Consider the following 26,978-nt stretch of genomic DNA (forward strand, 5'->3'; position numbering starts at 1 on the left):
TAATCTATAGGCATAAAATCTGTACTACCTAAAAAGGAAGGTGCTTGGCTCCTCATTAACGTGACGGAGCCCTATTTGGCCCTAACAACCACTCATAAGCCATTAGTAAAGGTGTTGGATCCACCTCGACCTAGTCATCATGGCAACATTGACTAACTAAGAAAGAAACACAAGGTTATAGTGAGAAAGGCTTGATAATCTCAAAGGGACGACATACCCGAAGAGTCAACTTGGGAGATGGAGCCTCCCCTAGAGGTCGAAGTTATAGATCGTTCTTGAGGAAAAGGGGGAGCATGTCACAATCGATGATGGACCTATGCAAGGGAAGTCCCTACCCTTTACGGCCTTGCAGATGGTTGACCTATCAGACTCAACCCTAGATGCATCACTGCAGTTATAGTGGGAAGGTTTGAAAGAGATGCAAAAGGTGTGAGGTGAGAGCACGAGGGCTAGCCTCCCAAAAAGCTTAAGGAGGTTCGAGACTATAACTAGTACAATGGAGGATAAGTTGTTATAGCTAACTTGGGAGCTGGACGCGATGAATACACATAACTCAGAGCTCATCGAGGAAGTTATGATAGTTGTTGAGGAGACTCGCAAGCTAAAGGAAGTATTGGAGAGCGAGCAGAGCTAAATATTAGAGTATTAAGAGGAAGCAATTACTGACTATAATATGTTCATCAAGCTTCAAAGGGGGGGGTTTGGAGAGGATGATGTAGGTTTCACACCAATTCATGCACTAAGTCACTCTAACCCACTTCAAGGTGAGGTATCACAAGTTGAAGCTCGAGGAGGATCGGTTCATGGTTACCTTGAGGATCATAACATGTTGATGGTGATCAAGATACCCTTTGATGACAGCCCTAATTCATCGCCTAAACTACTATCTCTACTAGTCGTTCTCCCCTTTTTTGTATTTGGTTCATCTGGAATGTTTTAAGTGAATGAGGATTGACCTGAGATGGGATCAATTAGACTCTCCCCTCTAGAATCTTAGAACTCCCACTGCATCTTATCTAAGCGTCGGTCCATTTACTACAATTGGATCCTTAGGGAGTCATCTATCGAATCCGCTGATTAGGTCTCAAATTTGAGCAAAGCAAAGCGGTGGTGCTGTAGTGCGCTAAGTTCCACAATTGGGAAGCGGGGAGCTCCTTCGGCTAGTAGTTTTGCAGGCTTTGGGTGATCCTGAGATGTTGGCATTATGTTAGTTTGGGGGATCCTGACGGGTGCCGATGCCAATAGTGCTTGAGGTATCAATCGCGGTTGAGATAGTAGTATCGCTTATTAGGCTAGATGAGGCAAGAGCAATATGATAGCCTGCATCATGTCTGTTAATGTCTATACCTACTGAGTGAGGCCCAAGAACACATTGATAAAGACTAGTAAATGGCTCGAGTTCATCCCTAATGGTGAGAGACATGAGTCATTGAATAGATGCCAATACCACATTAGCGTTTGGGCTGAAGTTGGCACATCAACATGTAAGAAGGATGGAAATTGCCCCCTGAGTAAAAGTGCTATGGGTTGGAGGCAAAGCCTTCTCATTGGAGCATTCGTTGAGAGGATTGACGAGTGGATATTTTTGTGACATCAAGCTCTCCTTTTAACATGAAAATGTTAGGGGGATTTCATTGTTAAAATTTGACTTAACCCAACGTAATCCAAACCCGAGGGCACAATAGTATCCTAGATGGTTCCAAGGCGGCTTTGAGATGGCTCTGAGATGACTTTGAGATGGAGGTGTCGATCTCCTAGGGCACTACCTGCACTAAGATCAATGTCAGAAGAATTTTTTCAACTTGATCCCTCCGATGCTTAAGTTAGTAATCGAGGTTTATAGTAGATAAGAGTTTTTCTTGGGAAGAGAGCCCCATGATATAATATCAAGTATTAGCTTTTATACATGATCTTGGAGAGGAAAGCCTATAACTGTCCCAACGTTCTTTTTTGATATTTTGTTCATATGGACGTTTGGAAGGAGATAGCTCCAAATGGTCCACCTTGGATTGTTATCCTCAAAACAGATAAAGAGTGATTTGGATATTTTCTTTACATGCCAATTTCTATATGACAGTTAGATATTGATCGTTAATATAGGAGAACCTGAGGCCGTGAGAGAGAGAGAGAGAGAGAGGGAGGGGGGGGGGGGGGGGGGAGAAGGTGTGTGGGGGTGGGGTTTGAGTGTGTGTTTTGGTGGGGAGAGAATGAGCGGCTCGGAGAGATGGACGCTGTGCACCTCTCCTGTATTCCCTGTGGACAACCTCTCCATATAAATGGCGTTTGCGACGGCAACAGAAGTCCCACAACTTTCTTCACGATTTGTGGCGCCATGTCTACTCTCTTGCGCGCCCTCGTAGCTGCAGCGCTGCTGCTCCTTGTGTTCCCCCGCGCCGGCGCCGGCGCCGACGCCAAGGCTGAGGATGACCACCATGGGAAAATTAGATACAAAAACCACGTCCACGGCAATCATCTGAAGGGCCACCACGGGACCTTCAAGTCCGGCAAGTGGGAATTCGCGCACGCCACCTTCTACGGAGGCAGCGATGGCTCCCAAACAAGAGGTCTGCCCTTCTCTCCCTTGCTTTCTACATGTTGCCTGTGTTTGCCTTCACGTACGTCACGCGCCGGAAACTCTACCCTTGCAGAGGGCGCATGCGGCTACGAGGACACGGTGACCGAAGGGTACGGGCTGCAGACGGCCGCCACGAGCACGGCTCTGTTCAACGACGGCCTCATCTGCGGCGCCTGCTTCGAGATCAAGTGCGTAAATGACAAGGAGTGGTGCAAGCCGGGCCACCCTTCCATCTTCGTCACCGGCACCAACCTTTGCCCACCCAACTACTACCAGTCCAGCGACAACGGAGGCTGGTGCAACCCTCCCCGTGTGCACTTCGATCTCACGCAGCCAGCCTACCTCCAGATCGCCCAGTACAAGGCCGGAATCGTGCCGGTGGCCTACCGCAGGTACTCGTCTTCTCGAACCCCCAACATCTTGTCAGAATCCTAACACCAGGACACGAATCACAATGCTGCATGCAGGGTCCCGTGCAAGAAGCGGGGAGGCATCAGGTTCACCACCTCCGGGAACCCCTACTTCCTCCTCGTCCTGGTGTGGAACGTGGCCGGCGCCGGGGACGTCCACAACATGCAGATCAAGGGGAACAAGGTGGGGTGGACTGCCATGTCCAGGAACTGGGGGCAGCGCTGGCAGACCAACGTAGACTTAACGGGGCAGTCGTTGTCGTTCCGGGTCACCGCCAGCGACGGCCGCCGCTCCACCTCTTGGCACATCACCCCCCGCAACTGGCAGATCGGGCAAACCTACGAAGGCAAGAACTTTAAGTTCTGAGCAACGCAGCAGAAGCTCCACCTAAACCCGTAGTTCGTCCTACGGATCATATCTCTGAGCTTGAGATTCATAGACTTCCCTGAAGACCGATCGAGCCGGGATGTAAGCATTTGTAATAGTATCTGAGACGGTGTTGCCTCCCACAGCAACACCATAAAGTATGTCAGTATGTATAATAGAAATTAAATTTACTACATCATTTGTCTTTAGTATTTTTTGCTATAACAATTACGTGGGATCGCTTATGTGACCTTTAACATCTAATTATAATATTAACAAACCATCCTAAATGAATCTTCTTTGTTTCATCGGATTGCATCTAACTGTTCACATATTTTTTTGGTAAATCCACAAATTTATCTCTGCCATTTCGACTACACAATATTATTTTTTGGCCGCTCTCATTGAGATTCCTAACGAATCATCATTCTACTATTCCATGGTAGAAATGGTACGAAAATGCTTTTATAATCTATTTAACCTTATTATGTGCTCAAATTTTGTATTACTAAAATGACATTTCATATATTCAATCTTAATTTTACTATCTATATTAGTTAACACTTTCTCTCCATAGCTCAATTTTAAATAATTCATCCTAACTCTCACTAAATATAATACTATTTTTTCCAACAAATCACATCCAATAAGTGCATCACATATCCGATTACTAATCAAAAAAATCAAAATCGATTCTTATTGTAACTATATAATTATAAGAACTCTCATAATTCTATTATTGGTCACAACACTGTGATGTAAACTCTTTTAATACTAATATAATTATTAGAAATGTTTTTCTTCTCCCAACTCTTACCGTGACAAGTCTCTAGATACTCTATTACAAAAAATTTTTAACTCAACTATAAAAAAATAAAAATCCTTTTCATGCTTATTGCATTTTAAGATAAAGATGCACGGAAAAATAAGAGAAAAAAAAGGAAAACCTAATGTTATAAAGGAAGACAAAAATGAGACAGAATATAGAATAACTAACAAGGATATATTAAATATTTAATTTTTCATAAATTTTAGCCCAAATTAGCTATTAATTGCCACAGTAATTAATGGTCGTCAGAGTTTTTTAGAATGCCAATGTGAATGACATGAGGAAGATCTTTTTTTTTTCGTTAACATGATGTACATGAGTACCATGAAAAAATTCACACCATGAAGACCAAATTTGACATCATAAGCCTTGAAAGAAATTTAACTCGATCATTGCAATGCTATTACTCTGGAAAAATCCACCTAGTCAGTGATGACAACCATAAGTTCAGCATTCACATAGTTTTTAGCACACTTGATCTTGTTTTGATGAGGGTTTAGTCCACCGAAAACTGTTTGCAGATACATATGACACTGATGATACACCATCGAAATTAGCCTATAAAATTAGTTTGTCTAAGCAATTGATTCCTAGTGAGAAAACTACTACAGGCAACTATGCAGAACGAACAAACCAAGAAACATTGAAAGGCATTCAAAAGCAATTTTAACTCCAAACAAGATAAAAATGTATGGCAAATTAAAGATTTACCTGATATGTTACATATGCCTCCAACAAAACTAATGGGATATACAGTTGGCCATCAAGATACCAACAGGTTATGTCTTCTGGATGATATCTGCTTTGCATGTTCTTTTGTAGTGTCCTGTTTGGCTGCACCGACTACAATGCACGGTATGTTTTTCACGATTGCTCACCTCCATGCAAAGCCGCTTCTTTTCAGGGCGTCCTGGAGGACGACGAAACTTCGGTGGACGAACCACTTGATTTTCATTGTGTGCCTGACCCTCGGTGGCTTTATTCCACTCGCTTCTGTCTGGAATTGGATACACTGGCTTAGAATATGTCTCCCGATACTTCGTGACAGTGAAGTACTTCTCTGTATATTCATAGATGTCTTTCTTACATGACAGGAGGGCTGCAACAGCGTGAGAACAGGGTATGCCATGCAACTGCCACTCACGACAAGAACAAGAGCGCATGCCAATATTTACAATACTGGAACAATCAGCTGACAGAACCTCAAATTCTACTTCATCAGAACGAAGCACTTGGTATCCAACAGCCCACTCAATGGCTTCCGAAATGTGTCTTTCAGCTGCAGGGGCAAGTCTAGACGTCCATTTTAAACCCTTTTCATGGCGTTCGCTAAATTCCTTCATCAATTTGCCATGGATGCTTTCGATAACTTGAATAACAGGTAGTTCACGAGCTTCAAGTATCCATCTATTGAACTCCTCAATGTTTGAAGAAAGATGTCCATAGCGTGGACCTTCAAGATAAACCACTGCCCAATGGTTAGCTGGAATTTGCTGAATCCTTTTGGCTGCTCCTGCACAGACTTCTTCAATTTCTGCCATCCTGTCCCTAAAGCCACTGGTGGTGACAGAATAAGCTGCCTTCCAAAGAAGATGAACAAGCCTTGAGTTCTTGAATTCTTTGTTCATGCTTTCTGTTAAGTGTCGCATGCATATTCCCTGGTATGCAGTAGCAAATTTTCTTCTCACAGCTTCAGTAACAACTGTCTGTCCATTGGATAGTACAATAAGCTGAGGTCTGGTTTCAGTGCTCGTATCTAGTAGTTTATGGAACTCTGACAAGAACCACATCCAACTCTCATCTGTCTCCATATCAACAATACCAAAAGCAACTGGAAACATTCCACCATTAGCATCAAATGATGTCACAGAAAGCAGCGTGCCAAGATACTTACTTCTGAGTTCAATTCCACCAAGGCTAATGATGGGCAAACAACCATTCAAAAAGCCATGAATTGATGCATTAAACGAAACAAAAATTTTCTGGAAACGATGGTCCGAACCTGTAGTAAATACTTGAGCAACACTTCCAGGGTTTCTTAGCTTTATCTGCTCACAGTATGCTGGAAGAAGACTGTAACCCTCTTCAGAGGATCCATATATGGCAGTCAGACCTCTTTCTTTCGCTCTCCAAGCTTGCTTGTATGGAATACTAATCCCATACTGTTTCTGAATGTCTTGAAGTATGTCCTTTGGCCTGTAATTAACATTGCTTCGTAGCCGCTCCTCTATGAGATTGACAATCCAGTCAACAGATGCCTGATTACGACTTAGCTGTGCATCTTTGCCACAAGTATGTGTCCCTTCAATGCTTCTTATGGTGAAAGTTGGTACATTTGGCAGCTTTACAGCACGAATTCGCCATGGACAACCTTCCTTGGCACACTTGGCAAAGTAGCGAATCAGATCACTCTTTATAATCTTAAGTTCAAAATGTTGTGCAATAGCAGCTTCTTTTATCGCCTTCCTAAAAGTTTTGACATCAGGGAATTGCCGCCCGACAGCAAAATTAAAATCTTCCATCCAGCATATGATGATGAACCAGTATGCAGGGATAAATTAGTTACTTCCTCTATGGTTACCCTTTATCATCTCTTTCTTCACGAACCATTTAACTTCCACAATAAGGCCAACAATCTCAAAAGTTCAATGATAATCACCTAGGAGGTGAGCGATATTACTCAAGTCTCCTGCACAAGAGTGACAACTCTAAACGAAGAGAATAATCTCTGTAAGATTAAACAATATGTGTACTGCATGCATGGTGATATTGATTTATTTCTCAACTTTGACACAACAAAACTCATTCTTTAATTTGGCAAGTCAACAAAAAAAAAACAACTTGCATTAATCTAACTCCAGCAAAAAGTGAATTCTACTAAAAGCACACAGTTAAAAAAAAGAAAAAAGATTATCATATTTTCTTTTGCACATAAACAAAAAGCAAAATCAATTTCCATTGTAATAGTTATATAAACTTCATCTGATTTGGCTTTTCTACTAGACAATAAATAAACAAAACATGCTATTAGTGGCAAAACATTCCAAGCAGCAGCAACATAACAAAATAATGCTTCACAGTCATTTTAACTCAGGTAAGTATCAAAGCTTCCATGTTGATCACACAAAAACCCAGTCCTTGCCGTCACACATGTTAAATGCTGACCGCCACATAAAGAGTCGCAGACAGGCGCACAATGCATTTGAAGAGATGTGTGCATCACATAATCTATTAATTTGTAATTTCGTCAATCATTCACAAGTTTTCCCCTTCGTAATTTGTGCCTCAAACAATCGCACCATAAACACGAAACGAAAATAATCTTATGTCATCGGCTTCCAAGAAAATTATTCTTCAAATTAATAGAAAAAGAAGCTCGAAGAGACCCAATTATAATGCAGTGAGAGTTCGGCGAGAAGGAGGCGGAACGGGCATGGCGGACTTACCCGAGGATTTCGAGAGGGCAGTGGACATCGTTCGCGACTGCGAAAGGAGCATCAACAGCACAAGACAGGCTTCGGCCGAAGCGATCGAAGGGAGGCCCCAGGCTTAGGAAGGGTTCGGGAGCGGATCACGGCAGCGGGGTGCGCAAGAGACTTAGATGAGACAGGAAGGCGTAGAGAGAAAACGCACGGCCGCGTAGGAGGTGAGATCGGGTGGTCCGGCTCCGAGAGGAGGAGGCGGTGGAGCCGTCGGCGAAGGGCAGATCGACGCCACTACGGTAGGGCTTCCTTGCGACTCTCCCTTGCAATTTTTCTTGATTTATGTTTTTTATGGCAACCGAGAAATCTTTGCTACGAATTCTATTTACGTATATTACCATTCAAAGTTCTGCCATATACATTTACATATTTATTTTTCTATATATATGTATTTGATAAATTCTTAAAAATCTTTATTTTTATTTGTCTAGATTAATATTTTTATTTTCTATATATATAAATTAAACAATGCTATTGTAAAGACTTTTTTATATTTATATGAATCAACGTATATTACCATTATATGAATTAAACAATGCTATGAATTCTATTTACGTATATTACCATTCAAAGTTGATTTATTTTTATTTTATATATATATATATATATATATATATATATATATATATATATATATATATATATATATATATATATATAAAGTTTCCTCCAATATATGTAATATTTTCAATTATATTTTTAAAAATTTTACCAAAAAAATAAATAATATAAATTATGTTATTGATTTTTTTAAAAATAAATATCAACATTTTACAATGTGATGCATACGCCCTTTTCCTAAAATCATGTGGATAGTCTGTTTAATCATCATGATTGGACCAAAATGATTTGTCCTACTCTGGACCGGGTCTAGAACTCGGACCAATCAAAAGGTCACATTTATCCTTGTCTATTTTAACTCTACTTAGGTGGCAGAAAAGATCATGCATCCTTTCAACGGTTCACTTCCAGACTTGTTCCATACCACTTTATGAGTAATATAGCCTCAACACAGTCTAATCTTCATTGTCTTTATAGGAATGTATTCTATCTATACAGAACAAGACCATGCCAATAAACAAATACGATTATGTTCTTGACATTTATCAACGTGCTTTCGTGGGACATCTGATGCAATAGCATCCGAATTTATCAAGCCATTTGATGCATATATCATCTTAAGTCCTTTGTCAACAAAGGGCAACTTTAGACAATTGAATGAGTTTAAACCCTATTTCTCAGCTCTGTAATATCGCAAAAGCTTTCTACACTCGTGCAAGAGATCTTGTATGATAAAAAACAATAATAAATACCAAAAAATTAAAGATCTAAAATATCATCTGATATAAAATACTCGCTAAATTAGTTGGTAAAAACTTTGACTGATGTTATTTATTCCTTGTAAAAAATTAATAATAAATAATTCATAATATGTTCATCAAAGGCTTTAAAATCATCTAATTCAATTCATAAAACAGCCTTATTGCTAAAATCACATTCACCAATCATTCCCAAATATTTAAAGGTAGTAAAAACTTTGACAAATCATCATAATTTGATTTTCAAAACCTACCTTCGCCACTTATATTTTGTAAAAAAAAAAAAAATTGTACATTGAGACTCTCTTTTTCACTTGGGCAAATATCACACTTGAATCTATTACGTTGCAAATCAATATCAAAATGCTCTCATTCACATGAACCAATCATTTAGAACCTCATATATTTTAAACACGAAGTGTATGATATAAATAAAGAGACGAAGATTAACCAGAACACATTAGAACTTTTGAGTTTGCAAGTTTGCAAGACATACAGGCATCGAATCATGTTGCCAAACTTCGCGGTGATACATCTCACATGCATATGATTTTTATTCATCCGTGCCGCCATCAACAGCTCAAAAGCCGGGCTGACACACCGACTCAATGTATCAGTCGGTTAGGCTGGTGGCCGCCAACCATAACATCCTTAAATCGGCCGATTGGTCTCATCATCCTGCTCATCCTCTGTCAGAAGTAGAGTGTAGTTAGCTTATGAAACAAAAACCAAGTTCCAGGGCAGTGTGACCAACATATACTAAAGTAGCATGGTATGATCATCCATACCACGAAAAACATCTGGATCAGCTATGCTACCTCTAAAAGCATCATTAAATTGAAAAGCTATATTGCAAAACTGAGAAGATGTAGCTTTAAGATTTGAGTAACTGGAGCTATATCCAGGTCACACCAAGTTTCTCTCCATAGATCCAGTGTTGTCTCAACAAAAATGGGCAGCGAGCATTAAGATTTGACATTTTCCTTTACAAATAAGTCAATCAGGATGGTATCTGCTAAAACCTGCTGTCACTTAACTGTTGTTGCTAGTTATGAGTATGCATTAACTACTAAGTGAATCTAAATGGAGATGACAACTTCATTACCAAAGAGCAGTCTACCATCAGAGTTACAGATGAGCTGTAATTGAGAGAGAACTGGTACATCAGTACTGCAAAGCTACAGAAAATTTTCAACATTTGCTTGCTCAGTATAATAGCAATTTTCTTTTCATAACGGAAGCAAGCATACCTCATCGTTGATGCTAAATCTCCATTTGTCTTGATGCCATCTTTGCCTCACAATTATAATTCCCATGACGGCAGCAGCTACAACAACAGACCAAAAAGTACCGGCCTCCTTTGCCTGTTTATACAAAGATACTGCATGCCTCTTCCACCATGCTTGGCAAGGAAGGTTGGATCCATCAATCTCATCTCCACCTGGTTTTGCATGATCATGAGGAGATTCCATGTTCACATCAGAAGGTTCTTCAGCCTCAGATTTGGTGCTGCTTTTATGTGCTTCAGAGTGAATATCAACAGAACGAGGATCAGCAAATATATCCTGCTCAACTCCAACCAAGTTTAGCCTATGGGATCCCTTTCCCTCTTCAAATCCCATATCACGGAAGGAAATTCTATTACCTTCAGAAAACTCGATATCATACTGGAGATCATCAGATTCAGTCTGCAACTTTTCTCTATCAGAATCATCAATTCCATTATCACCACCAATCATTGTTGGCTCACCATGGATTTTGCTTGTGTCAGGTTCTATCGGGAGATTCTCATGCTCACTGGGTGGAAACACAAAATGACCGGACATGAATAATGCTGCAGAAGACTCACGTTCAGTCATGTTCTCCTTCTCTTTGCTCTCAGAGGTAGGGTCAAATTCCTGCGGACCAGGCTCTGAAGCATACGCGGATGCCGTGAGGGACACAACTTCCCAGTCAGCTCCCCGAGAAGAAACCTTTTCCTCTTTTCCATCGTCCGCCATATTGAAAACCTAATATTCACTAAAATTCGAAAAGATTAAAATTTTTTAGTGCGGACAATCCAAAAGGCGAGATTTTCTAATAAGATATAAATCAAACCAAGTTCTCAATTGCTACAGTTTCTCCTCCATTCTCACCACAGTTACTCTCTTGCTCTTAGCGATTCAATCCAGTTTCTTACAATCAAACTGATTGATCATGATTCAGCATGGAAAGAAGAAGAAATATGCCATAAGATCCAGTTCTCTGTGAAACATATCAAGTCCCATAGAAAGATTAATTCGTCCTCCAACCAACAGCAATTTACCACCATAAAACTACAAAGAGAAACAGAAACTGATACTACGTAATACCTCGTGGATAGAAACCGATGGTGAATCAATTTCTCTGAACCATCCCATCAAAGCCAAACATGAAAGAGATAGATCCACACAACAATAAATTGGCGCCCCGTAGTGGAGCAAAGTACGATACGATTGGCAGAGATCTCAAACATAACCTGAAAAGTTATCATGTTTTACCTGGAAGACCTTCGTGAAGGGGAAGAGGAGAAGACACCGGTGTCTGAGGAAGAGCCGGAGGCGAGAAAAAGGATTGAGGCGAATCAAATCCGACGAGATCTGGGACCGGTTTAGCCGGTGGTTCTCTTAAAGAACCGGACGTAGCCGGCGAGACGAAATAGAACACCGCCTCCAGAAACTAAAAGATCAGATCGACGGTTATCAACGTCCACGTGTCAATAGGTGCATTCAAAAAAAGAATCATGAGGATCGGACGGCTCAGCCGTCGACTCTTTTCAGCTCAACCGTAGAGACGGGTCAATTTGGCTCGACCCAATCGAGTTGACGCGATCCAATCTTTCTTTTCGAATGTTGGCGCTTAGTCCGAACCGGACAAGGCCGGAACTCACCTCAAATCGTACGTGCATCAAACGTGGCGTTATCCAATTGGATGGAGAACAACCGGGCGACGCAAAAGCAGTGGAAGAAACCGATAAAAGGAGCCCTCTCCCCAACCAACCGGAGAACCACCCAATCCTCGACTTCGCTTCCTCATCCTTCTCCTCCGTCGTCCGGCGGCGCGGCCGACAGATCGATCGATGGGAGGCGATCTCTACGCTCTGGACTTCGACGGCGTCCTCTGCGACAGCTGTGGCGAGAGTTCCCTCTCTGCCCTCAAGGCATCCAACTCGATTGCTTCTCACTTCTTCACGAACCCTACTCCGATCGCTTCTTACTCCTTTCTCTTCTGATCTTTGTGGTACGGTGTAGGCTGCTAAGATCAGATGGCCGTGGCTCTTCGGACAGGTGGACTCCGCCATGGAAACATGGATCATCGACCAAATGCACATCGTGAGTTTCCTGTCCTCCATTATGACCTTCCCCTGTCTTCTTCTTCTCCTCCTTCGATGCTGAAATTTATCTAGATTTGTTTGCTCATACGTACCACTATGAATGGGATTTGCTTGATGCGTATCATCCAAGGTTAAGAGTCTGAATCATCTTTCAACTTACATGCTTGTCATTACATAATTGATCTAATATTAGCTGCTCTTGTAGTTTAATTACGTCTGTTACTATATCTATATGCTGGTGTGTGTTAGGAGATAAAGATGTTCCTTAGAGGATCATTGTGAGGTTGCTTGTTACAATTGGCAATATTAGTTGGGTAAAGTTGTGTTTACTAATGACTAAATGGAAGGATGTTTTGTGGAATGAGAAAGGTGGGTGTTCAATATGAATGTGTCAAACCAAATTATCTGAGCTATTTTTCTATTTCATTGTGGCAGTTGCGTCCAGTGGTTGAAACAGGTTATGAGAATCTATTGCTTGTTAGGCTGTTAGTGGAGCTTCAGGTGCCCTCAGTGCGAAAATCATCGGTAATGCCTCTATTTGAAGATGGATTGGAAATTTTGAATTGTGATCAATGTTCACTATAGCAATTACGATAGTAATTGCAGTATTATGCTGATTTATGTTCTCATTTAATGTGGAAGGTTGCAGATGGGCTTACTGTTGAGGCAATATTGGAGAACTGGTCGCAGTTGAAACCTATAATTATGAAGGAGTGGGATGAAGAACGAGATGCTTTAATTGATCTTTTTGGAAGAGTAAGGGATGAATGGATAGATAATGATCTTTCAGGTTGGATTGGTGCCAACAGGTATGATATGTCCTGTATATTTCTTTCCTCTACATGCTAAAATTGATTTTACATACCAGGACTTCTGCATTGAACATAACAGTGTTACAGGCAGTTTAGTGTTTATGGGTTTCTACTTCCAAGTTCATGCAAATCTATGAATTATGTCTTTGTAGTGAAAATGAAGGTTGAATCTCATGGGATCTAGTCAAGATTTCTTGTAGAACAACAATCATCTCACTTGTTTCATGGCTCTGGCTTTTGCTCCTGCACTTGTGTCTCCTTCTTGGTGTATGTTTGACATCTTTTCCATGAAGTAAAATTCTTTGTTTAGAATTTTTGAGTAATTTTTTTTCCATGAAGTAAAGCTTCAATTTGCAAAAAAATTCTTTGTAATTATTTTGCTTTGGATTGATTCTCTCTCTTGCTTGAAAATGTTAAGTTCCACAGGATGTTCAAGTCCAGTATCTAGCGACTTGGAATTATCATATTCTATTAATAAATGCTAATTATAGAAAATAGCTTGGTATTACAGTAGATGAAACCACTGCTGCCACCTATTATTGAAATTTCTGATGAGATTTTGTGATCAATTTGCTTCATTTTTTGTGCACTTCGTATTACCCGCTACAAATTCTCCTGTGGTTTAGAAACATCTTTGACGATTGTTTGCCACATGAGTTGCCATGTGGTACTTGAGCATTGTCGCATTGATATCTTTCCAAAGCACACTAGGGTCCAACTCTCATGGATTCTGCATTTACTTTTCTTTGATAAGCAAATGAGAGCATTAACAGATAATCACTAATACCATCAGATTTAATTAAGCATCTATGCATGATAGTCTAAACCATGTTTTAATTGTATCTAAGCCAGTTTCACATTTTAATTATGGACCTTCTGTTAAATATGATACTGTACGGGTGTCATTTTTGTGTTTTTCCTAAGTTTATTTGCTGGCACCGAACTATTCATAAACTCTGTTAAAGTTGGAATTGGTGCAAATGCTTGCTCCAATAACTAAATGGTGTTTGCACCAAATGTGGTACAAATATGGAAAATATCAAGTGCTAAAATGAAGCTGTTTGTTATAAAATCTAGCTACTTAATCATGTTAATAGATCATATAGAACTGCTAAGCGAGCAATTTATTTTAGTCGCGAAGAGAATCTGGGAAATGTATACTAACCAGGAGATGACCCTGAAGATTTTACCCAGGTGTCGCAGATGCTCTGAGATTTGCAAGCTCTCAACTCTATATTGTCACCACAAAGCAGGTACCAGTAATTCCTTCTGAAAAAAAGATTTTTCTGCCTTCAAAATTTCTGAATATCCTGATGCATGGAAACGTTGGGAACTTGGACATTGTAGCATCCTTCAGCTCTCATTTGCAGTAATTTTGTCATACAGTTCCTGTTCCATTTGCATAGGACAATAACATTCTATGATGTCCAGATGCAGCTTCTGCGTTGATCAGCCTTCCATTAATTTGATATTCATTTAGTTACAGATTGACAAATGCTTTCATTACTTAAGTTTGATATTATTTTCTGCAAATATTTAGTCACAGCAACATTTTGCTATCTGTTAATTTTAGGCCAGATTTGCTGATGCATTATTGCGAGAACTCGCTGGAGTAACCATACCTGCTGAACGAATTTATGGTTTGGGGACTGGGTATGTATATTGAGCTGCTCTTGTAATTTCTCACCATCTATATATATATATATATATATATATATATATATATATATATATATATATATGTGCATAGCAGGTGATATGTGGTCTACTTTCTGATTCCAGGCCAAAAGTAAAAGTCCTAAAGCAGCTCCAAGAAATGCCAGAACATCAGGGTCTCTCTCTTCAGTAAGTTCTATTTCTATTATGGGAGATATGTAATTTGTGGAATAATACATCTGTCAGTTAATATGCTACTGGAGAAATCTTTTCAATTATTAGCAGGAAAATAAGAACGTCAATCCTAGTTGTTAATTGCATTGTTAGGATTTCTTGTAGTTTGTTTTTACCTAAGGTAATCATGACATCTGTAAACCAAAATCTTCATCACATTTCCTGTCTCTGGCCAGCTTTGTGGAAGACCGTCTTGCAACTTTGAAGAATGTTATCAAAGAGCCCGCATTAGCCGGATGGAATTTATACCTGGGTGACCTTCTTCCCCTAGTCAACTATATGATGGTTAGACTTTTTTTGTGGTGTTTGGTCTAACAGTACATTTTACTTTGAGCAGGTAGATGGGGTTATAATACTGAGAAAGAGAGGGCAGAAGCAGAAAGCATTCCGAGGATTCAGCTAATAGACCTATCGGACTTCAGCAAGAAACTTAAATAGATTTTCTTGGCTATTATTCTGAACATGTTGGTGAACACAACATTTTTTATAGTGATAACATACTTCAAGTGTTGATAATTTATTCAAGTTATATGTTCCCATGTTTAAACCAAATTTTAAATCTAATCTATCTCCTTCCTTTTTCTATTATGTTTGGGTGTTTTTGCCCATCTATAGTTCGTCCTGTCGATACAGTCATGTCAGGAGCATGCATCCTACTATGCATGTTGTTTCTTCTTGGACATGGACATTCATCTTACACTACGTGTTTAGGATTTCAGTCATGGAAATAGTTCTTTTAATATTAATCCTATGTTCGTAATAGTATTTGAAGTGATTTGCCTCTCATAGAGTCATAATTTTTGTGCTAGTTGCCGTGAGACTTGTTTGCTGCTGGTCTTTCTATCACCCATTGAAATAGTCCGAGCAACCACGAACATGTTTTGTTCGTTCAAGCATATTTTAGGTGGATGTGTCAGGTACTTGAAGTGAAATTCTCATTGAGGATTGTTTTAAGTCAAAATTTGATTATTTGCTCAAATGTTGATTCAGAATCAATCAAGATTTTATTATGTATTTATCTCTAAACAGTTTTAGGAAATATCGATCTCTCGAGGCATTGAGCCTTATAAAATTAGGGTATACTCGATAAAATCCCTTCGATCCCTATCTTAGTTTAGGGAATGAGGTGTTGGCTTAATGCCAAAGTTATTAGAGCCAAATGCACAAAAAGCTTTGGATTCTTCTCCCTTGAGACGACACATTGATGTTGAGAACAATTATGTGCATATCTTAAGGAAAGTCGTGCTATATCGGATTCCTAAGATATACAATAATTATTATATGACTGACAATGTTTGAACGATAATATCATGTTAATCGAATGTCATGTTAATCGTATATGATTAAAATATTTTGGATACAATGTTAATGTGTCGATCATGTGATTGATAACGTATCAATCATATTATTATTTTTCTATCAAGGATAAATATAGTTTCCATTATCAAACCCAAACAAGAAAGAAAGAAAGAAAATAAAAAAAAGTCAAGTAAGAGAAAGAGGAAGAACAAAATGGAAAGATATAAGAAGGAACAATATGAAAAGAAAAAAGGTGGTGGAGGACGATGAGTTTGGCGGTATATAGTGAGCAGTGACTGTGTTGTCGGCAATGGATGAGATGGGTGAAGGCCTTCTTGCATACGCTATTGTCAAGTAAGACTATTACAAAGCTAGAACATACTGAATTCGAGGAACAACCAGGCATGAAGATGGAAGAAACCAAATAGCTAAATCTCCTTCAATGAAAAAACTCAGTAGATCTGAGTTGCAATCAACTCGTTTGCTTTTAAGTATTCATGGACTGCCATCAGTCTCTGTGTTAAGTTAGTTTTTGACTGTGAAGGCTAATTTGGAGCCAACCAGGATATATCTTTTGTTTCTGTTCTAAAATTGACACCATTGATGATGTTCGAATCTAATCAGAGTCTAGTACTTACAAAATTATATTGGGGCACTCCCGATAATGTCCATTTGATACATAAATAAGGGTTCGAATGATTCGACTTATATTTTACAAAATGAAAAGATCTATGTTTAGAAATATAATGAGTTCTTTTATAATCGATTTTGAGTACTATTACTTCTGCAACATTGATTATAAAGAAGATGATGTATCTCTTCCAAAATTGACTATGATCATAATGCATTGAACATAGGATATGATAACATCTAGCTTACTTAGCTATTTATTAAGATGTCAATCATATGATGATGAGACGTTAATCACATGATACCAAAGTGTTGATCACATGACATTGATGTATTAACCACGTATATATTGAGGTGTTGATCATGTGGTGTCTTAAGTGTCGGTAATGTGACATTGAGATATCGATTGTACGATATTATCTACGTGATAGTGAAGTTTCGATCATATCATTATCATTATATTATCATTTGAGCAAATAATGTGAAGGATTAAAAAGGAAAATAAGCTTTATAATCTTTGCAAGCATGCAAATTGTTGGCTCCATTTCAAACTCTATCGATCTCCGATGGTGTAATCGGGAATCAGAGTTGTTGGAAATTAATTCACCAGTATAACTTCATTAAATTAGCAGTAAAATGCAATCATACAAATCAAAGTTCAGCCACTTGTTATGGAGACAATGCAACAGAGAACAACAAAGTGCTGTCTGTTGGTAAACAGCAATCTAGATTGCTCAACTGGCAGTATATGGAGACCTTATCAAAGCGATGTCCAATCAACAAGAAAATAGATAACATGAGGTCCATTGAAATCATTGGAAAGTAGGGAGCAAAAGGTCCTAATATTAATTATTCGACCCATGCATGATATAATAATCATGTTGACTTATTTATATCGAGCATATTCATCTTTAATGACTCGACACATATGACATTCATGTCAACGAAAAATAAAATTAAATCAAACTATCAAATATGTCAACGTCCAAATAGTTTTCACTGATCGTTAATCGTTTATGGTTATGAACGATCAATATAAAAGGTAGGCATGGGTACAATCAATGATATAATCATTCCTTTTTTTCTACTATTTAATTCAGAAGTCCGATGAATCTCATCGAAAACTCTCAATATGTATTATCCACCGGCGCTAAATTTTTACCGTTGATAATTGAACACAATAAATATGGATCAAACATGTTTTATAAATCCAAAATCAATTTTTAAAATATTTTTATAAAATTTATTAAATCCATAATAATATATATGAAATTCTATAATAATTACGAAACACATTAACACGAAAACATACATGATGAATCTATCGAAGTATTTTTCTGAATTAATGAGTATATTGATCTTCCAATTGCTGAATATCATTGAAAACCTTTTTTTTGAATGGGTGAAAAGAAAACTGAATTGATAGTGCAACCGGAGATCATAATCTTATTTATGTTTATAACTATATCTACAATTATACCTCATGATGTTTAATATTTCTAACTTATCTCGTCATCAAATTAGAAATATTACTGATCGTAATTAATTTTCATGAGAATTATATCCCTTAACCAAATAATTTTATATAATTATATCATTTTTAATTTTGATTAATTAAAATAATAACTTAACATGTTTAATTATACATGTGTTCCCCAAAATTCTAACATTCATCTCTATCTTTTTATTGATCTCAATATTGGTACCAAAATATGTCAAATAGAGTACTGTTCCAACAAAGATAGTGACCGGACGTGGCCCACATATGGATAAGGAGGACACCAAAACTCCATTAGGATGATAAAAATTGTAAGAATATCTATTTTTTTTAAGGTTTAAATTAAACTAATATTTATACTAATCTTTTCTTTTTGGATGTTTATGTATACCTATAGGGGCACATTTGCTCTCTCGATTTAAGATTGAATATTATAGTCATTCATCAACGTACAGTCGTTACAAATGGAATGAAAGAATTGGTTCTATGCGATTTCCTGCCGTCCTCCAAATCCAAACCCCTCAGCGGCCATCTTTAAAAGCGTGGGGGTGTACGGAGGATAAGTAGGCCTAAAGGTCGCAGTAAAGTAAATGCGACGCATGTGCCTCTCTCTCTCTCTCTCTCTCTCTCTCTCTCTCTCTCTCCTCTTCCCCTTCTCCTCCTCTTGTCCTTCCACTTCGTTTAGGGTTTATTGTGGTTTGAAATCCAAGACCGGGAAATCTATCGGGGTCAATTTAGTGGCCGCCAACTGCCATCCGGACTCCAAATGCCCCCCAAAGTCCGGACTTGAAGACCGCCATAGAGAGAGAGAGAGCGCGAGTCCGGTGCTGTTGGTCCCATGCGAGCGCGCCTCACGGCGGAGTCGCGGAGCGGGCCCCCTCGTTGCAGCACGGGAGGGGGGCGTCGCGCATGGGGCCTACGCCGCGCAGGTCGTCTATCACGTAGCCTGGCGGGCCCGACCCCGACAGCTGGATGGCTACACGTGTCCTTGTCACTGTCCCCTCGGGCTCCGAGGAGCGTCCATCTTCGACTTGGCTTGGCTCGGCTCGGCTCGGCCTTTAGAGCCGGCGAAGAGGCTCCACCCGCGAGTCACGTGGCCTCTCTGCGTCCGTACGCCGAGCCCGCAAACTGTACGCGGTGGGGCCATCTATTTTGAATAAATATTTGATATAAAAATTGATGATTTTTTTTTATCAATTCCTTAATCCAGAAAAATATTCTATGATATATATATATAGAATTTTATATTAAACTAATATTTATGTGATTAAAAGGAGAAAAAATATTGGATGGATATTTTTTCTAGTATATATTTAATCAATCTAGCATATCAACAACATTCAATCAATCTTGTTTAGTTGGAGTGATTCTTCCATGTGATAGAGACAGTATTAGTAAGCTATGTGGAGGGAGATAGTAGGAGTCACGTGGGTTTCAGGAGAGCACGTGAGGTTTGTACCATCTGCGGTCCGTTACACTTCGTAACACCGATATGGTTTACGAGCCGAGCGCCGAAGCCGAGCCGAGGCCGCGAGACCGGCTTTGGACTGGAAGGTTCCTTGAGAGCCGGTGGGAAACGTTTTCTTGCTAATTTAGCAGTTGTAAGCCATTTACTCTTCTCTCTTCTTTTCTCCTTCTCTCTCCCCCCTCTCCTCTCTCTTGCTCTCCTCCTCCTCCCCCTCGCCTCCCCTCTTCCTCCCCCCAAGAATCCCCTCGCCGGTTCCAATTCTCGCAGATCCGCCGATTTCCCGGCCGATTAGGAGTCATTTTGCGTTCGTCGATTCAATAGAACCCTGGTTTCGTGTTCTTCGTCGCTAAACCCTCACATTTCGACGGCCGCGTCGGTCTCGGTTCTCTGCTCGCAGCATTGTGGTACGGCGTCTCGGATCGTAGAGCTTTGTCTTCGTTCCCTTTGGTTTCTTGCTGCTTCGTTCTGGTCTGTGATTGCATTTGTCTAACGACTGCAAAGAATTGAGATTATGGATTCTGAACTAAGTCATTAAATCGTATTGGAATTTTAATCGGTAGAAGAAACGTTCTTTCCTCGGTCGGATTCTCTTGTTTCTGATTCTGGATTCTGATTTGATGCATTTTCGCTTGCGATCAATCTAGCTTGCTCGCCTGTTCTACTCTGCCCCCCTTCCCTTTTTTTCTAAATTCGAAATCTTGCAGATATCAATATTATGATGTGGGTTAGCATAGAATGGAGTGATTTCTGATGCTAATACATATGCTACCTCCACCTGTTCTCGGATAAACTAGTCAGCGCGAGCTTACGCTTCTCCTTTCTTCTCTAATCTGAAATGGGGGAAGCATCCAGGAACATTCTGTAGAATCAGGTGAGTTTGTGGAATCTGTTGATCACCATGCACAGTTACATCGATCACAATGACTTGATCGGTAATTAGAAACGTTTGGCTTCGGAGACTAATTTTCTTGGATGTCGACCGGCATGTTGCCATAGTCACAAGCTTGCAGGATGCATTGATTTGTGTTGGTGCTGTCATGATCATACTAATTTCTAGCGTAAATTGAAACTGGCCAGCAAAAAAGGGGAGGCAGTTGGAATTGGGCGAATTCCCTGCTCCTCGTTTGATTCGATGCAGTATTTATTGGAGTTCCAAGGGTGAGTGGGTCTCTGTTCTACCAAAGAAATTTGATGGTTTCTTAACTGGTTGGATCAGGTGGCAAGAACTTGATGCGAATCATGGAGGCCGAGCTGTGTTCAGCCCGGACCCTATCTCCGTCGCGGGAGGAAAGTGGTGATGAAGAGCTCTCGGTGCTTCCCAGGCACACCAAGGTCATCGTAACTGGTAACAACAGAACAAAGTCTGTTCTAGTTGGGCTTCAAGGTGTTGTCAAGAAAGCTGTTGGTCTTGGTGGCTGGCACTGGCTGGTGAGTAATTGTTTCCTCTTGCCTAAGAACATTGTCCTTGGAATTCACACACTCTAGTTCTTTGCATCACAGGGTTCAAAATCATTGAATGTTACCAGAGAATGATTATTACCTATTCCTAGAATTCGAGTCTTTAGAAGAATTCTTGCAAGACAGACATCATTCTACTAAGCCAACCATTTCCAAAGTCACTTAAATCTCACTTATTTAGCCACCATCCACTCACTGGTTTCTGTACTTTCATCATCATTCCTCTGTGCATTTTGTCAATAGGTTTATAAATGAATGAAGGTGCAAGACACATTGTTTTGCTAGCTCACGGATCTGTCATTTCTAAAAGTTTTGACCGGATATGCTTGTCATTATCTGTATTTGAATGCCTTGGGAAAAAAAATTTATATGCTAAGACAATTTGCATACATGTGATCAGGTCCTAAAGAATGGGGTGGAGGTGAAACTTCAAAGAAACGCATTGAGCGTCTTAGAAGCTCCTACAGGAAATGAAGACGAGGACGATGAGATTGACTATGACAACTCGTTCTGCAGTAGTTCAGATGTGGGAGACAAAGACATCGATTACTGTAAGTTTTCACCGTTTACTAATTGTCAACTACTCTTTCTTTAACTCGCCACAAGTAAAGAGTACAACTTCTAGGTGGGGTATCCTTTTGTTTTGTGAGTGGTGTACAAGGTAGGGTAATATTTTTATTGTTTGGAAGTGAACTAAAACCAATAGTTACTTATTATTATTATTATTTCAAAATTACCTTGTTTGACAGCTTGCTTAGAGTTTCATAAGCCGACAAAGCCAAGGGTTAGGCACACCAGGCCATGGACATGTTCAGCAAAGTCAAATGGCCGAAGCAGCAACTATCGAGACACTACTCATTCTAATGGTCACAACTCTCAAACGGTGAGAAAATACATATTGCATTTGCATAGTTTGAATTCAGGAGTGGTCGAGAAAAATTAAGCATTTTTAGTGTGTTTGAGAACTTGTGCTTACACTTTGTAGACTATGAACAGAGGGTAAACTTGGCAAAGCTTGGAACACCAACCTTACTGAGATATTGGAGGCGCTTCAATCTTGTATGTTTCTTTTTTTTGCCCGAAAGAACTTGTGTGTTCATTAGATCTTCGGTTTGCTACCTGCGCAGCTTTCTAACATCAAATTCTCTACTGCTAAACAGGTGGGCATCAACCCCAAACCTACAAAGGAGCAGCTGCTCCACGTTGTGCAGAATCACTTCCTCTCGCAGGTACTTGTTCCACTCATTATTCTCCATGCATGCATGAAGAAACTAAAACGCCAGTCATCCACTTGCGCCCAAAAAAAAAAAAGCAAGTGGATGAGATGCAGGTCATCGTCGGCTTCATCCACGCCGCGAAGAGGTTGAAAACCCGCCATAGGAAAAAGAAGGAACAACAAGGTGGTGGGTTGAAGCAGGATTGATGTGAGTATTCACGATATGTAGAACTGGTGGTGGAGTCAGAGATCATGGTGCGAACGCCCAACCAGCTCAAGTGATGTGTCTGCTCACCTACTAATTGTAGTGTAATGATGCTAACCGTGGTGTGTGATGATTTTGTAGTCTTGTACTTAGGGACCTATGTATTAGTCTACTGGTGCCAATCTTCATCTCTGTGAGTCATGTGGGTTAGTTGCATCTTTTTCTTGGGGAAGGTGACGGTGGTGGGACAAGCTGCGTGCAGAGAGAGAGAAAGAGTTACGTACCCGTCTTGTTGTTGGCTGTTGGGCAGTGTGCAAGGCAGGCCGGGAGAATACAATATTCTCCGGGCCTCACGCTCCACTTGTCTTCTCCCACGACCACACCACTCACCATTGGATAAGGCCCGCCCTGCCTGCCTGCGCCACCACCAGCATCAGCAGAAGCAGATAAAAAGTGAGATCAAACTGGATTCTGCTTTTGTTTCGTCGCGCCATTGAATTGCTCAGTTGAGGACTTGATCTGATGTGATGTAGTGAGTGGTTCCATGGTCTATGTAAGCAGGAGGTACAACGGTAAATTGCAGGGACAAGCTTTTTACTTGTGAGCCTGTTGCAAAGTTGTCCTTCTCGTTGGAAACATAGGCAAAGAAATAAAAATCGTAAGCATCGGTTTGTACCTAAATCGAGATTCGGGCCATCCTTGGATGGTACCATATATTCTTTTAATCATACAATGGATGAATTCGTACCTGTCCGGTCATGAAACCGATAATTGAAATTGGATTCCTTGATTTGAGGTTCGAATTCTCGTGTTAAAATATAACTTCCATTGACTACCACTATGAGTCGTTACTCTTTCACCAAAGACATTAAATGTTTGCGTTTGCTACTGTACGACAAATAGGATAACTATTAAAAGCTTCGATACCTGCAGTTATCGCTGTCCCTGCATTCTCAAGTGAGGTGAAAAATTACTCCCCCTCGCGTGGTCTTCCCTCCTTGTATCGAGCGACACTGCAGCCACGAAGCAAAGATGTGCACCATTAAGACTCTTACCAAAAATTGCAGTTTCCCAGCACCAAGATTTTTACACCGATGGGCAGTAAAAAGATCTCATGAAAACTGACCGACCTTGGAACGCATGGCCGAGTCTACCAGAAGGCAGAATTCACCACCAAAATTTGAGTGCGCCACTCGATGCTTCATCTTTTCACCATGAGATGTATCGACAATTCTGATATGCTCCGTATCCCTCAGATGAAGTCTCACCAAGTTTCAAAGTAACCATTCTAATCTCTATCCCGAGGAAGATTATTTGAAGTCTCATGTGAGTGCCTTGAAGGAGCATCAAAATGCAAAAAAGTCATTCACATTTAAGGCGCAACGATCTAACATGAATGGCCTAATGTCCATCAAGAAAGAAAGAAGCTAAGTGGTAAGTGGTGTAACAATGACAAGAGATCAGGAAGCTTTGAGATATATTATTGCACAATAAGGCCATCAAGGGAATAAAATTACCTTGTGCAATAGAGTGAAGCTTCCTTCGTGACAAGTAGATTTTGCAAATTCTAGAACATAACATGTTGGTGTCACAATACCGTACAAAGGTGAGTATTTCGTGACAATCATTCATGAAACAACAAGCACAGGAACAAATAAACAACCAATATGCAAAATGATTAGTCGATTGCATGATCACAGGGATACTAACCCTTATGGAGTTATACATGGTGAATAGTAATTGTCGTGGATATTTACTTTGGCAGTAAAGTATGAGTTCATCTGAGATTTTCGAACTGACCTTGTTTTTGCAGCTTTAGGAGATGGGAGAAGGCAATCAACTCTGCTATTGCCAAAGTGGCCTATAACATCCATGCCTCTTTGAAAATATTCAAGAAAGAATCATAATAATCCTGGTTCCCGCCGACGAGATGCTGAGCCCGACCTGGATCATATGCATGCCACAAATTCAGGAGAAGTATATTATTTTTCCAAAAGGTTCTCTGGCCTGATTGATGATAAGTTTGATGAAAAACACAACCTGAGATCTGAAAGAAACAAAGAAAATATCCTCCAAAGGACGATAGAGAAGCACTACCATTTTTAACAAGATAATGGAAAAAAGAGCCAGAACAAGTCTAATATAAATAATTACTTAGATTGCTCAACAGGATTTTTGTTGTTGAGTTTGCGTAGAATAGCAACATCTATGCTACAACAAAAGGCAAGTGGCTATAGTATGCGACCGATGTCATGACAAAAATTAACCCTGAGCATTCATTTTAAAATGAATGATCTAACAAACATAGAACTTTGCAAGATTTACAGATCAGAAATCTCTTCATGTGTTGCAATGCAACTTCGAGTGGCAAAAGCTAGCGTAACATAAGCCAGTTACTACCTACTTCATGAACATGAAAACTGGCTACTGCACACATGGCTACCAAAAGAAGCTTCAAGAAAGCTTAGCTAACTTCTGAAGAAAAAAATGCAGCAACTGTAGTGGGATGAACCCAGAAAGCTTTGTTCAATGATATCATGCTCAACATTAAAGCAGAGATAACTGGAAAAAAATTAGCTCTAAATCAGTCCTGTAGCTCCTCATTCATGAATGCATTAAAATGTAACTTTCCATCTCCATTACGCAAATAATTCCCAACATGTATACAGTTATAGGGTTTGTAAATGTGACTTACAAACTGAGACAAATATGTGAACTGTGCTGCCAATCTCAATCCAACTAGAGCCTGGCATCTCGATGCCACAGATATACCTCATCCTCACCCTTTGCAAATCCTCCCAACAAGCTTCAGCTACATAGATTTTTGACAAGAGCATATAATTCACTGATTTGTTTTGCCTCCATACAGATATGATGCCTCCAAGAATATTTTCATCAGGCTGACACGGCATATTAGCTCTACCAAGTAGATCAGCTAGACAAAGCAGACTATTCTGATCTTGGATACATTTGATAATCCATTATCATCATAGAACTGAAATTGTGTGGTCATCTACAAGCCCAGCATGACTGCATGCAGCGAGGAAGCATGGATAATACAATTCTGTAGGGCTAACATGTTTGTTGTATGAATAGCTAATCCAATATAGGTGTAAGAATATCAGCGAAAACTAGTCCACCAAAACAGGTGTATATATCAAAGATATGCATGGGTGCATTGTGGATCCTCATAAGCAATAATAAAGAAATTTTCAATCCACACAGAAGCTTCAAACCTGCATTTTTACACCATAACCATGCACATCTATACCCTCACTGATTGCTGCCACAGCGGCACAGGAGCTGAGATAACTAGCAAGTGTTGATTCATCAAGTCTCATAACCTACATTATAACATTGTAACAGACAACGTCTCTAGCAACCATTCCATCGAAAACCTGGCGAGCATCATCTATCACAATGCATTCCAACTACATCAGTATCAAGAGCCAATTTCACAACCAGGCAATGAGGCTGCCTTCTAAATCCCAACAACACCAAGTCTTTCAAAATGATCCCATCAAAGTATCCTTTGAGGAAACGACATTTTGGATACATCGATAAGGGCAGCCAGACTTAACAGTCAGACAACCAATTGCTCCCCGAACAAGACAGGACATAATCCAAGAAAGCGTAGTGACGTTATGCAGTCAAGCTTTGACGAGACTAGTATTTCTCTGTTAGATAAGCACTGAAAAACCGAATCCATTCATAATGAATCACCAAAACCTAGTTTGCCAGAAGCTAGCAAACTGATTGGAGAACGACACAGCGTCGGAGACGTGAAATCGCCACACCAGTATATTCTAAAAGGAACAATGATTCTCTTGGACATACCATCGAACAAATGCCGTGCGGATGCAAGGAAACCAGAACCCACGCGCATGTCGCAGTCGCCGACGAGCAGCTCATGCGAAAACCCCACACGACGCTTAATTCTCAGCAGTGACAGCAACTCTTCTCTTATAAAAGCAAGAATCAACATTACCCCTTTTTTCATGTGGTAAGAAATGATCGGTATTTTGAATATTAGAAAACCTTAAAAATACGATGCTTTGCGACAAAACCTCATTTTCTTTTTCAGATTACGGTATAAAAAATAATAATAATGTGCAAATATTTAATTCTTATTCGAAAAAAAAACCATTTCATAAGAAAAACAAACGAA

General features: G+C 39.8%; 5 protein-coding genes and 1 long non-coding RNA gene across 19 annotated transcripts; 3 read left to right on the forward strand and 3 right to left on the reverse strand.

Annotated features, from left to right (window-relative positions):
• Positions 1-2,159: 2,159 nt before the first annotated feature.
• Positions 2,160-3,352, forward strand: LOC135597609 (expansin-A4-like). Its single transcript, XM_065090798.1, has 3 exons — positions 2,160-2,564; positions 2,649-2,967; positions 3,043-3,352. The coding sequence occupies exons 1-3, from the start codon at positions 2,225-2,227 to the stop codon at positions 3,350-3,352; spliced, it is 969 nt and encodes a 322-aa protein (XP_064946870.1). The 5' UTR covers positions 2,160-2,224.
• On the reverse strand, positions 3,187-7,967 carry LOC135597608 (uncharacterized). 4 transcript variants are annotated; one of them, XR_010481331.1, is made up of 3 exons: positions 7,628-7,967; positions 4,893-6,870; positions 3,187-3,324 (listed from the first exon to the last, which is right to left on the reverse strand). XR_010481331.1 is itself a non-coding variant. In XM_065090796.1 (2 exons), exon 2 carries the CDS (start codon positions 6,701-6,703, stop codon positions 4,961-4,963), a length of 1,743 nt encoding a protein of 580 aa, XP_064946868.1. In that variant the 5' UTR covers positions 6,704-6,870; positions 7,628-7,967; the 3' UTR covers positions 4,710-4,960. The 4 variants fall into 4 exon arrangements, 2 of the variants coding, with proteins under 2 accessions (XP_064946868.1, XP_064946869.1); XR_010481330.1 differs by having other exon boundaries at positions 3,278-3,431; XM_065090796.1 differs by lacking the exon at positions 3,187-3,324 and having other exon boundaries at positions 4,710-6,870.
• A 1,393-nt stretch (positions 7,968-9,360) lies between these two features.
• Positions 9,361-11,658, reverse strand: LOC103972085 (ATG8-interacting protein 1). Of its 10 annotated transcripts, XM_065090803.1 has the most exons (6): positions 11,502-11,650; positions 11,334-11,367; positions 11,118-11,226; positions 10,628-11,001; positions 10,233-10,504; positions 9,361-9,671 (listed from the first exon to the last, which is right to left on the reverse strand). In XM_065090803.1, the coding sequence occupies exons 4-6, from the start codon at positions 10,980-10,982 to the stop codon at positions 9,588-9,590; spliced, it is 711 nt and encodes a 236-aa protein (XP_064946875.1). In that variant the 5' UTR covers positions 10,983-11,001; positions 11,118-11,226; positions 11,334-11,367; positions 11,502-11,650; the 3' UTR covers positions 9,361-9,587. The 10 variants fall into 10 exon arrangements, with proteins under 10 accessions (XP_064946875.1, XP_064946873.1, XP_064946871.1 ...); XM_065090801.1 differs by having other exon boundaries at positions 10,233-10,991; XM_065090799.1 differs by having other exon boundaries at positions 10,233-11,001.
• Positions 11,659-11,994: 336 nt separating this feature from the next.
• LOC103972086 (uncharacterized) lies at positions 11,995-15,624 on the forward strand. Its single transcript, XM_009386286.3, has 9 exons — positions 11,995-12,160; positions 12,252-12,332; positions 12,770-12,859; positions 12,977-13,143; positions 14,330-14,399; positions 14,720-14,799; positions 14,929-14,991; positions 15,213-15,289; positions 15,374-15,624. The coding sequence occupies exons 1-9, from the start codon at positions 12,080-12,082 to the stop codon at positions 15,472-15,474; spliced, it is 810 nt and encodes a 269-aa protein (XP_009384561.2). The 5' UTR covers positions 11,995-12,079; the 3' UTR covers positions 15,475-15,624.
• A 4,466-nt stretch (positions 15,625-20,090) lies between these two features.
• On the forward strand, positions 20,091-22,998 carry LOC103972087 (uncharacterized). Of its 2 annotated transcripts, XM_018820273.2 has the most exons (8): positions 20,092-20,335; positions 20,636-20,802; positions 21,148-21,359; positions 21,790-21,940; positions 22,139-22,272; positions 22,386-22,448; positions 22,550-22,618; positions 22,702-22,998. In XM_018820273.2, the coding sequence occupies exons 3-8, from the start codon at positions 21,162-21,164 to the stop codon at positions 22,810-22,812; spliced, it is 726 nt and encodes a 241-aa protein (XP_018675818.2). In that variant the 5' UTR covers positions 20,092-20,335; positions 20,636-20,802; positions 21,148-21,161; the 3' UTR covers positions 22,813-22,998. The 2 variants fall into 2 exon arrangements, with proteins under 2 accessions (XP_009384563.2, XP_018675818.2); XM_009386288.3 differs by lacking the exon at positions 20,636-20,802 and having other exon boundaries at positions 20,091-20,335.
• Positions 22,999-23,424: 426 nt separating this feature from the next.
• Positions 23,425-26,815, reverse strand: LOC108951665 (uncharacterized). The gene is made up of 4 exons (XR_010481332.1): positions 25,506-26,815; positions 24,611-24,754; positions 23,941-24,144; positions 23,425-23,823 (listed from the first exon to the last, which is right to left on the reverse strand). It is a non-coding gene; the product is annotated as an uncharacterized LOC108951665 (long non-coding RNA).
• Between the last annotated feature and the right edge of the window lie 163 nt (positions 26,816-26,978).

This window comes from Musa acuminata, chromosome BXJ1-11, assembly GCF_036884655.1.
Source record: "Musa acuminata AAA Group cultivar baxijiao chromosome BXJ1-11, Cavendish_Baxijiao_AAA, whole genome shotgun sequence".
Taxonomy (NCBI): domain Eukaryota; kingdom Viridiplantae; phylum Streptophyta; class Magnoliopsida; order Zingiberales; family Musaceae; genus Musa; species Musa acuminata.

Coding starts and splice junctions, on each gene's coding strand:
- LOC135597609 (XM_065090798.1), top strand. CDS start 2,225: ATGGACGCTGTGCACCTCTCCTGTATTCCCTGTGGACAACCTCTCCAT. Junction 2,565..2,648: donor CGATGGCTCCCAAACAAGAG/GTCTGCCCTTCT, acceptor CTACCCTTGCAG/AGGGCGCATGCGGCTACGAG. Junction 2,968..3,042: donor GTGCCGGTGGCCTACCGCAG/GTACTCGTCTTC, acceptor TGCTGCATGCAG/GGTCCCGTGCAAGAAGCGGG.
- LOC135597608 (XM_065090796.1), bottom strand. CDS start 6,703: ATGGAAGATTTTAATTTTGCTGTCGGGCGGCAATTCCCTGATGTCAAA.
- LOC103972085 (XM_009386281.3), bottom strand. CDS start 10,982: ATGGCGGACGATGGAAAAGAGGAAAAGGTTTCTTCTCGGGGAGCTGAC. Junction 9,672..10,232: donor GATTTAGCATCAACGATGAG/GTATGCTTGCTT, acceptor TACTTCTGACAG/AGGATGAGCAGGATGATGAG.
- LOC103972086 (XM_009386286.3), top strand. CDS start 12,080: ATGGGAGGCGATCTCTACGCTCTGGACTTCGACGGCGTCCTCTGCGAC. Junction 12,161..12,251: donor GTTCCCTCTCTGCCCTCAAG/GCATCCAACTCG, acceptor GGTACGGTGTAG/GCTGCTAAGATCAGATGGCC. Junction 14,800..14,928: donor ATTTATGGTTTGGGGACTGG/GTATGTATATTG, acceptor TTCTGATTCCAG/GCCAAAAGTAAAAGTCCTAA.
- LOC103972087 (XM_009386288.3), top strand. CDS start 21,162: ATGCGAATCATGGAGGCCGAGCTGTGTTCAGCCCGGACCCTATCTCCG. Junction 22,449..22,549: donor ATTGGAGGCGCTTCAATCTT/GTATGTTTCTTT, acceptor ACTGCTAAACAG/GTGGGCATCAACCCCAAACC. Junction 22,619..22,701: donor AGAATCACTTCCTCTCGCAG/GTACTTGTTCCA, acceptor AAAAAAAAAAAG/CAAGTGGATGAGATGCAGGT.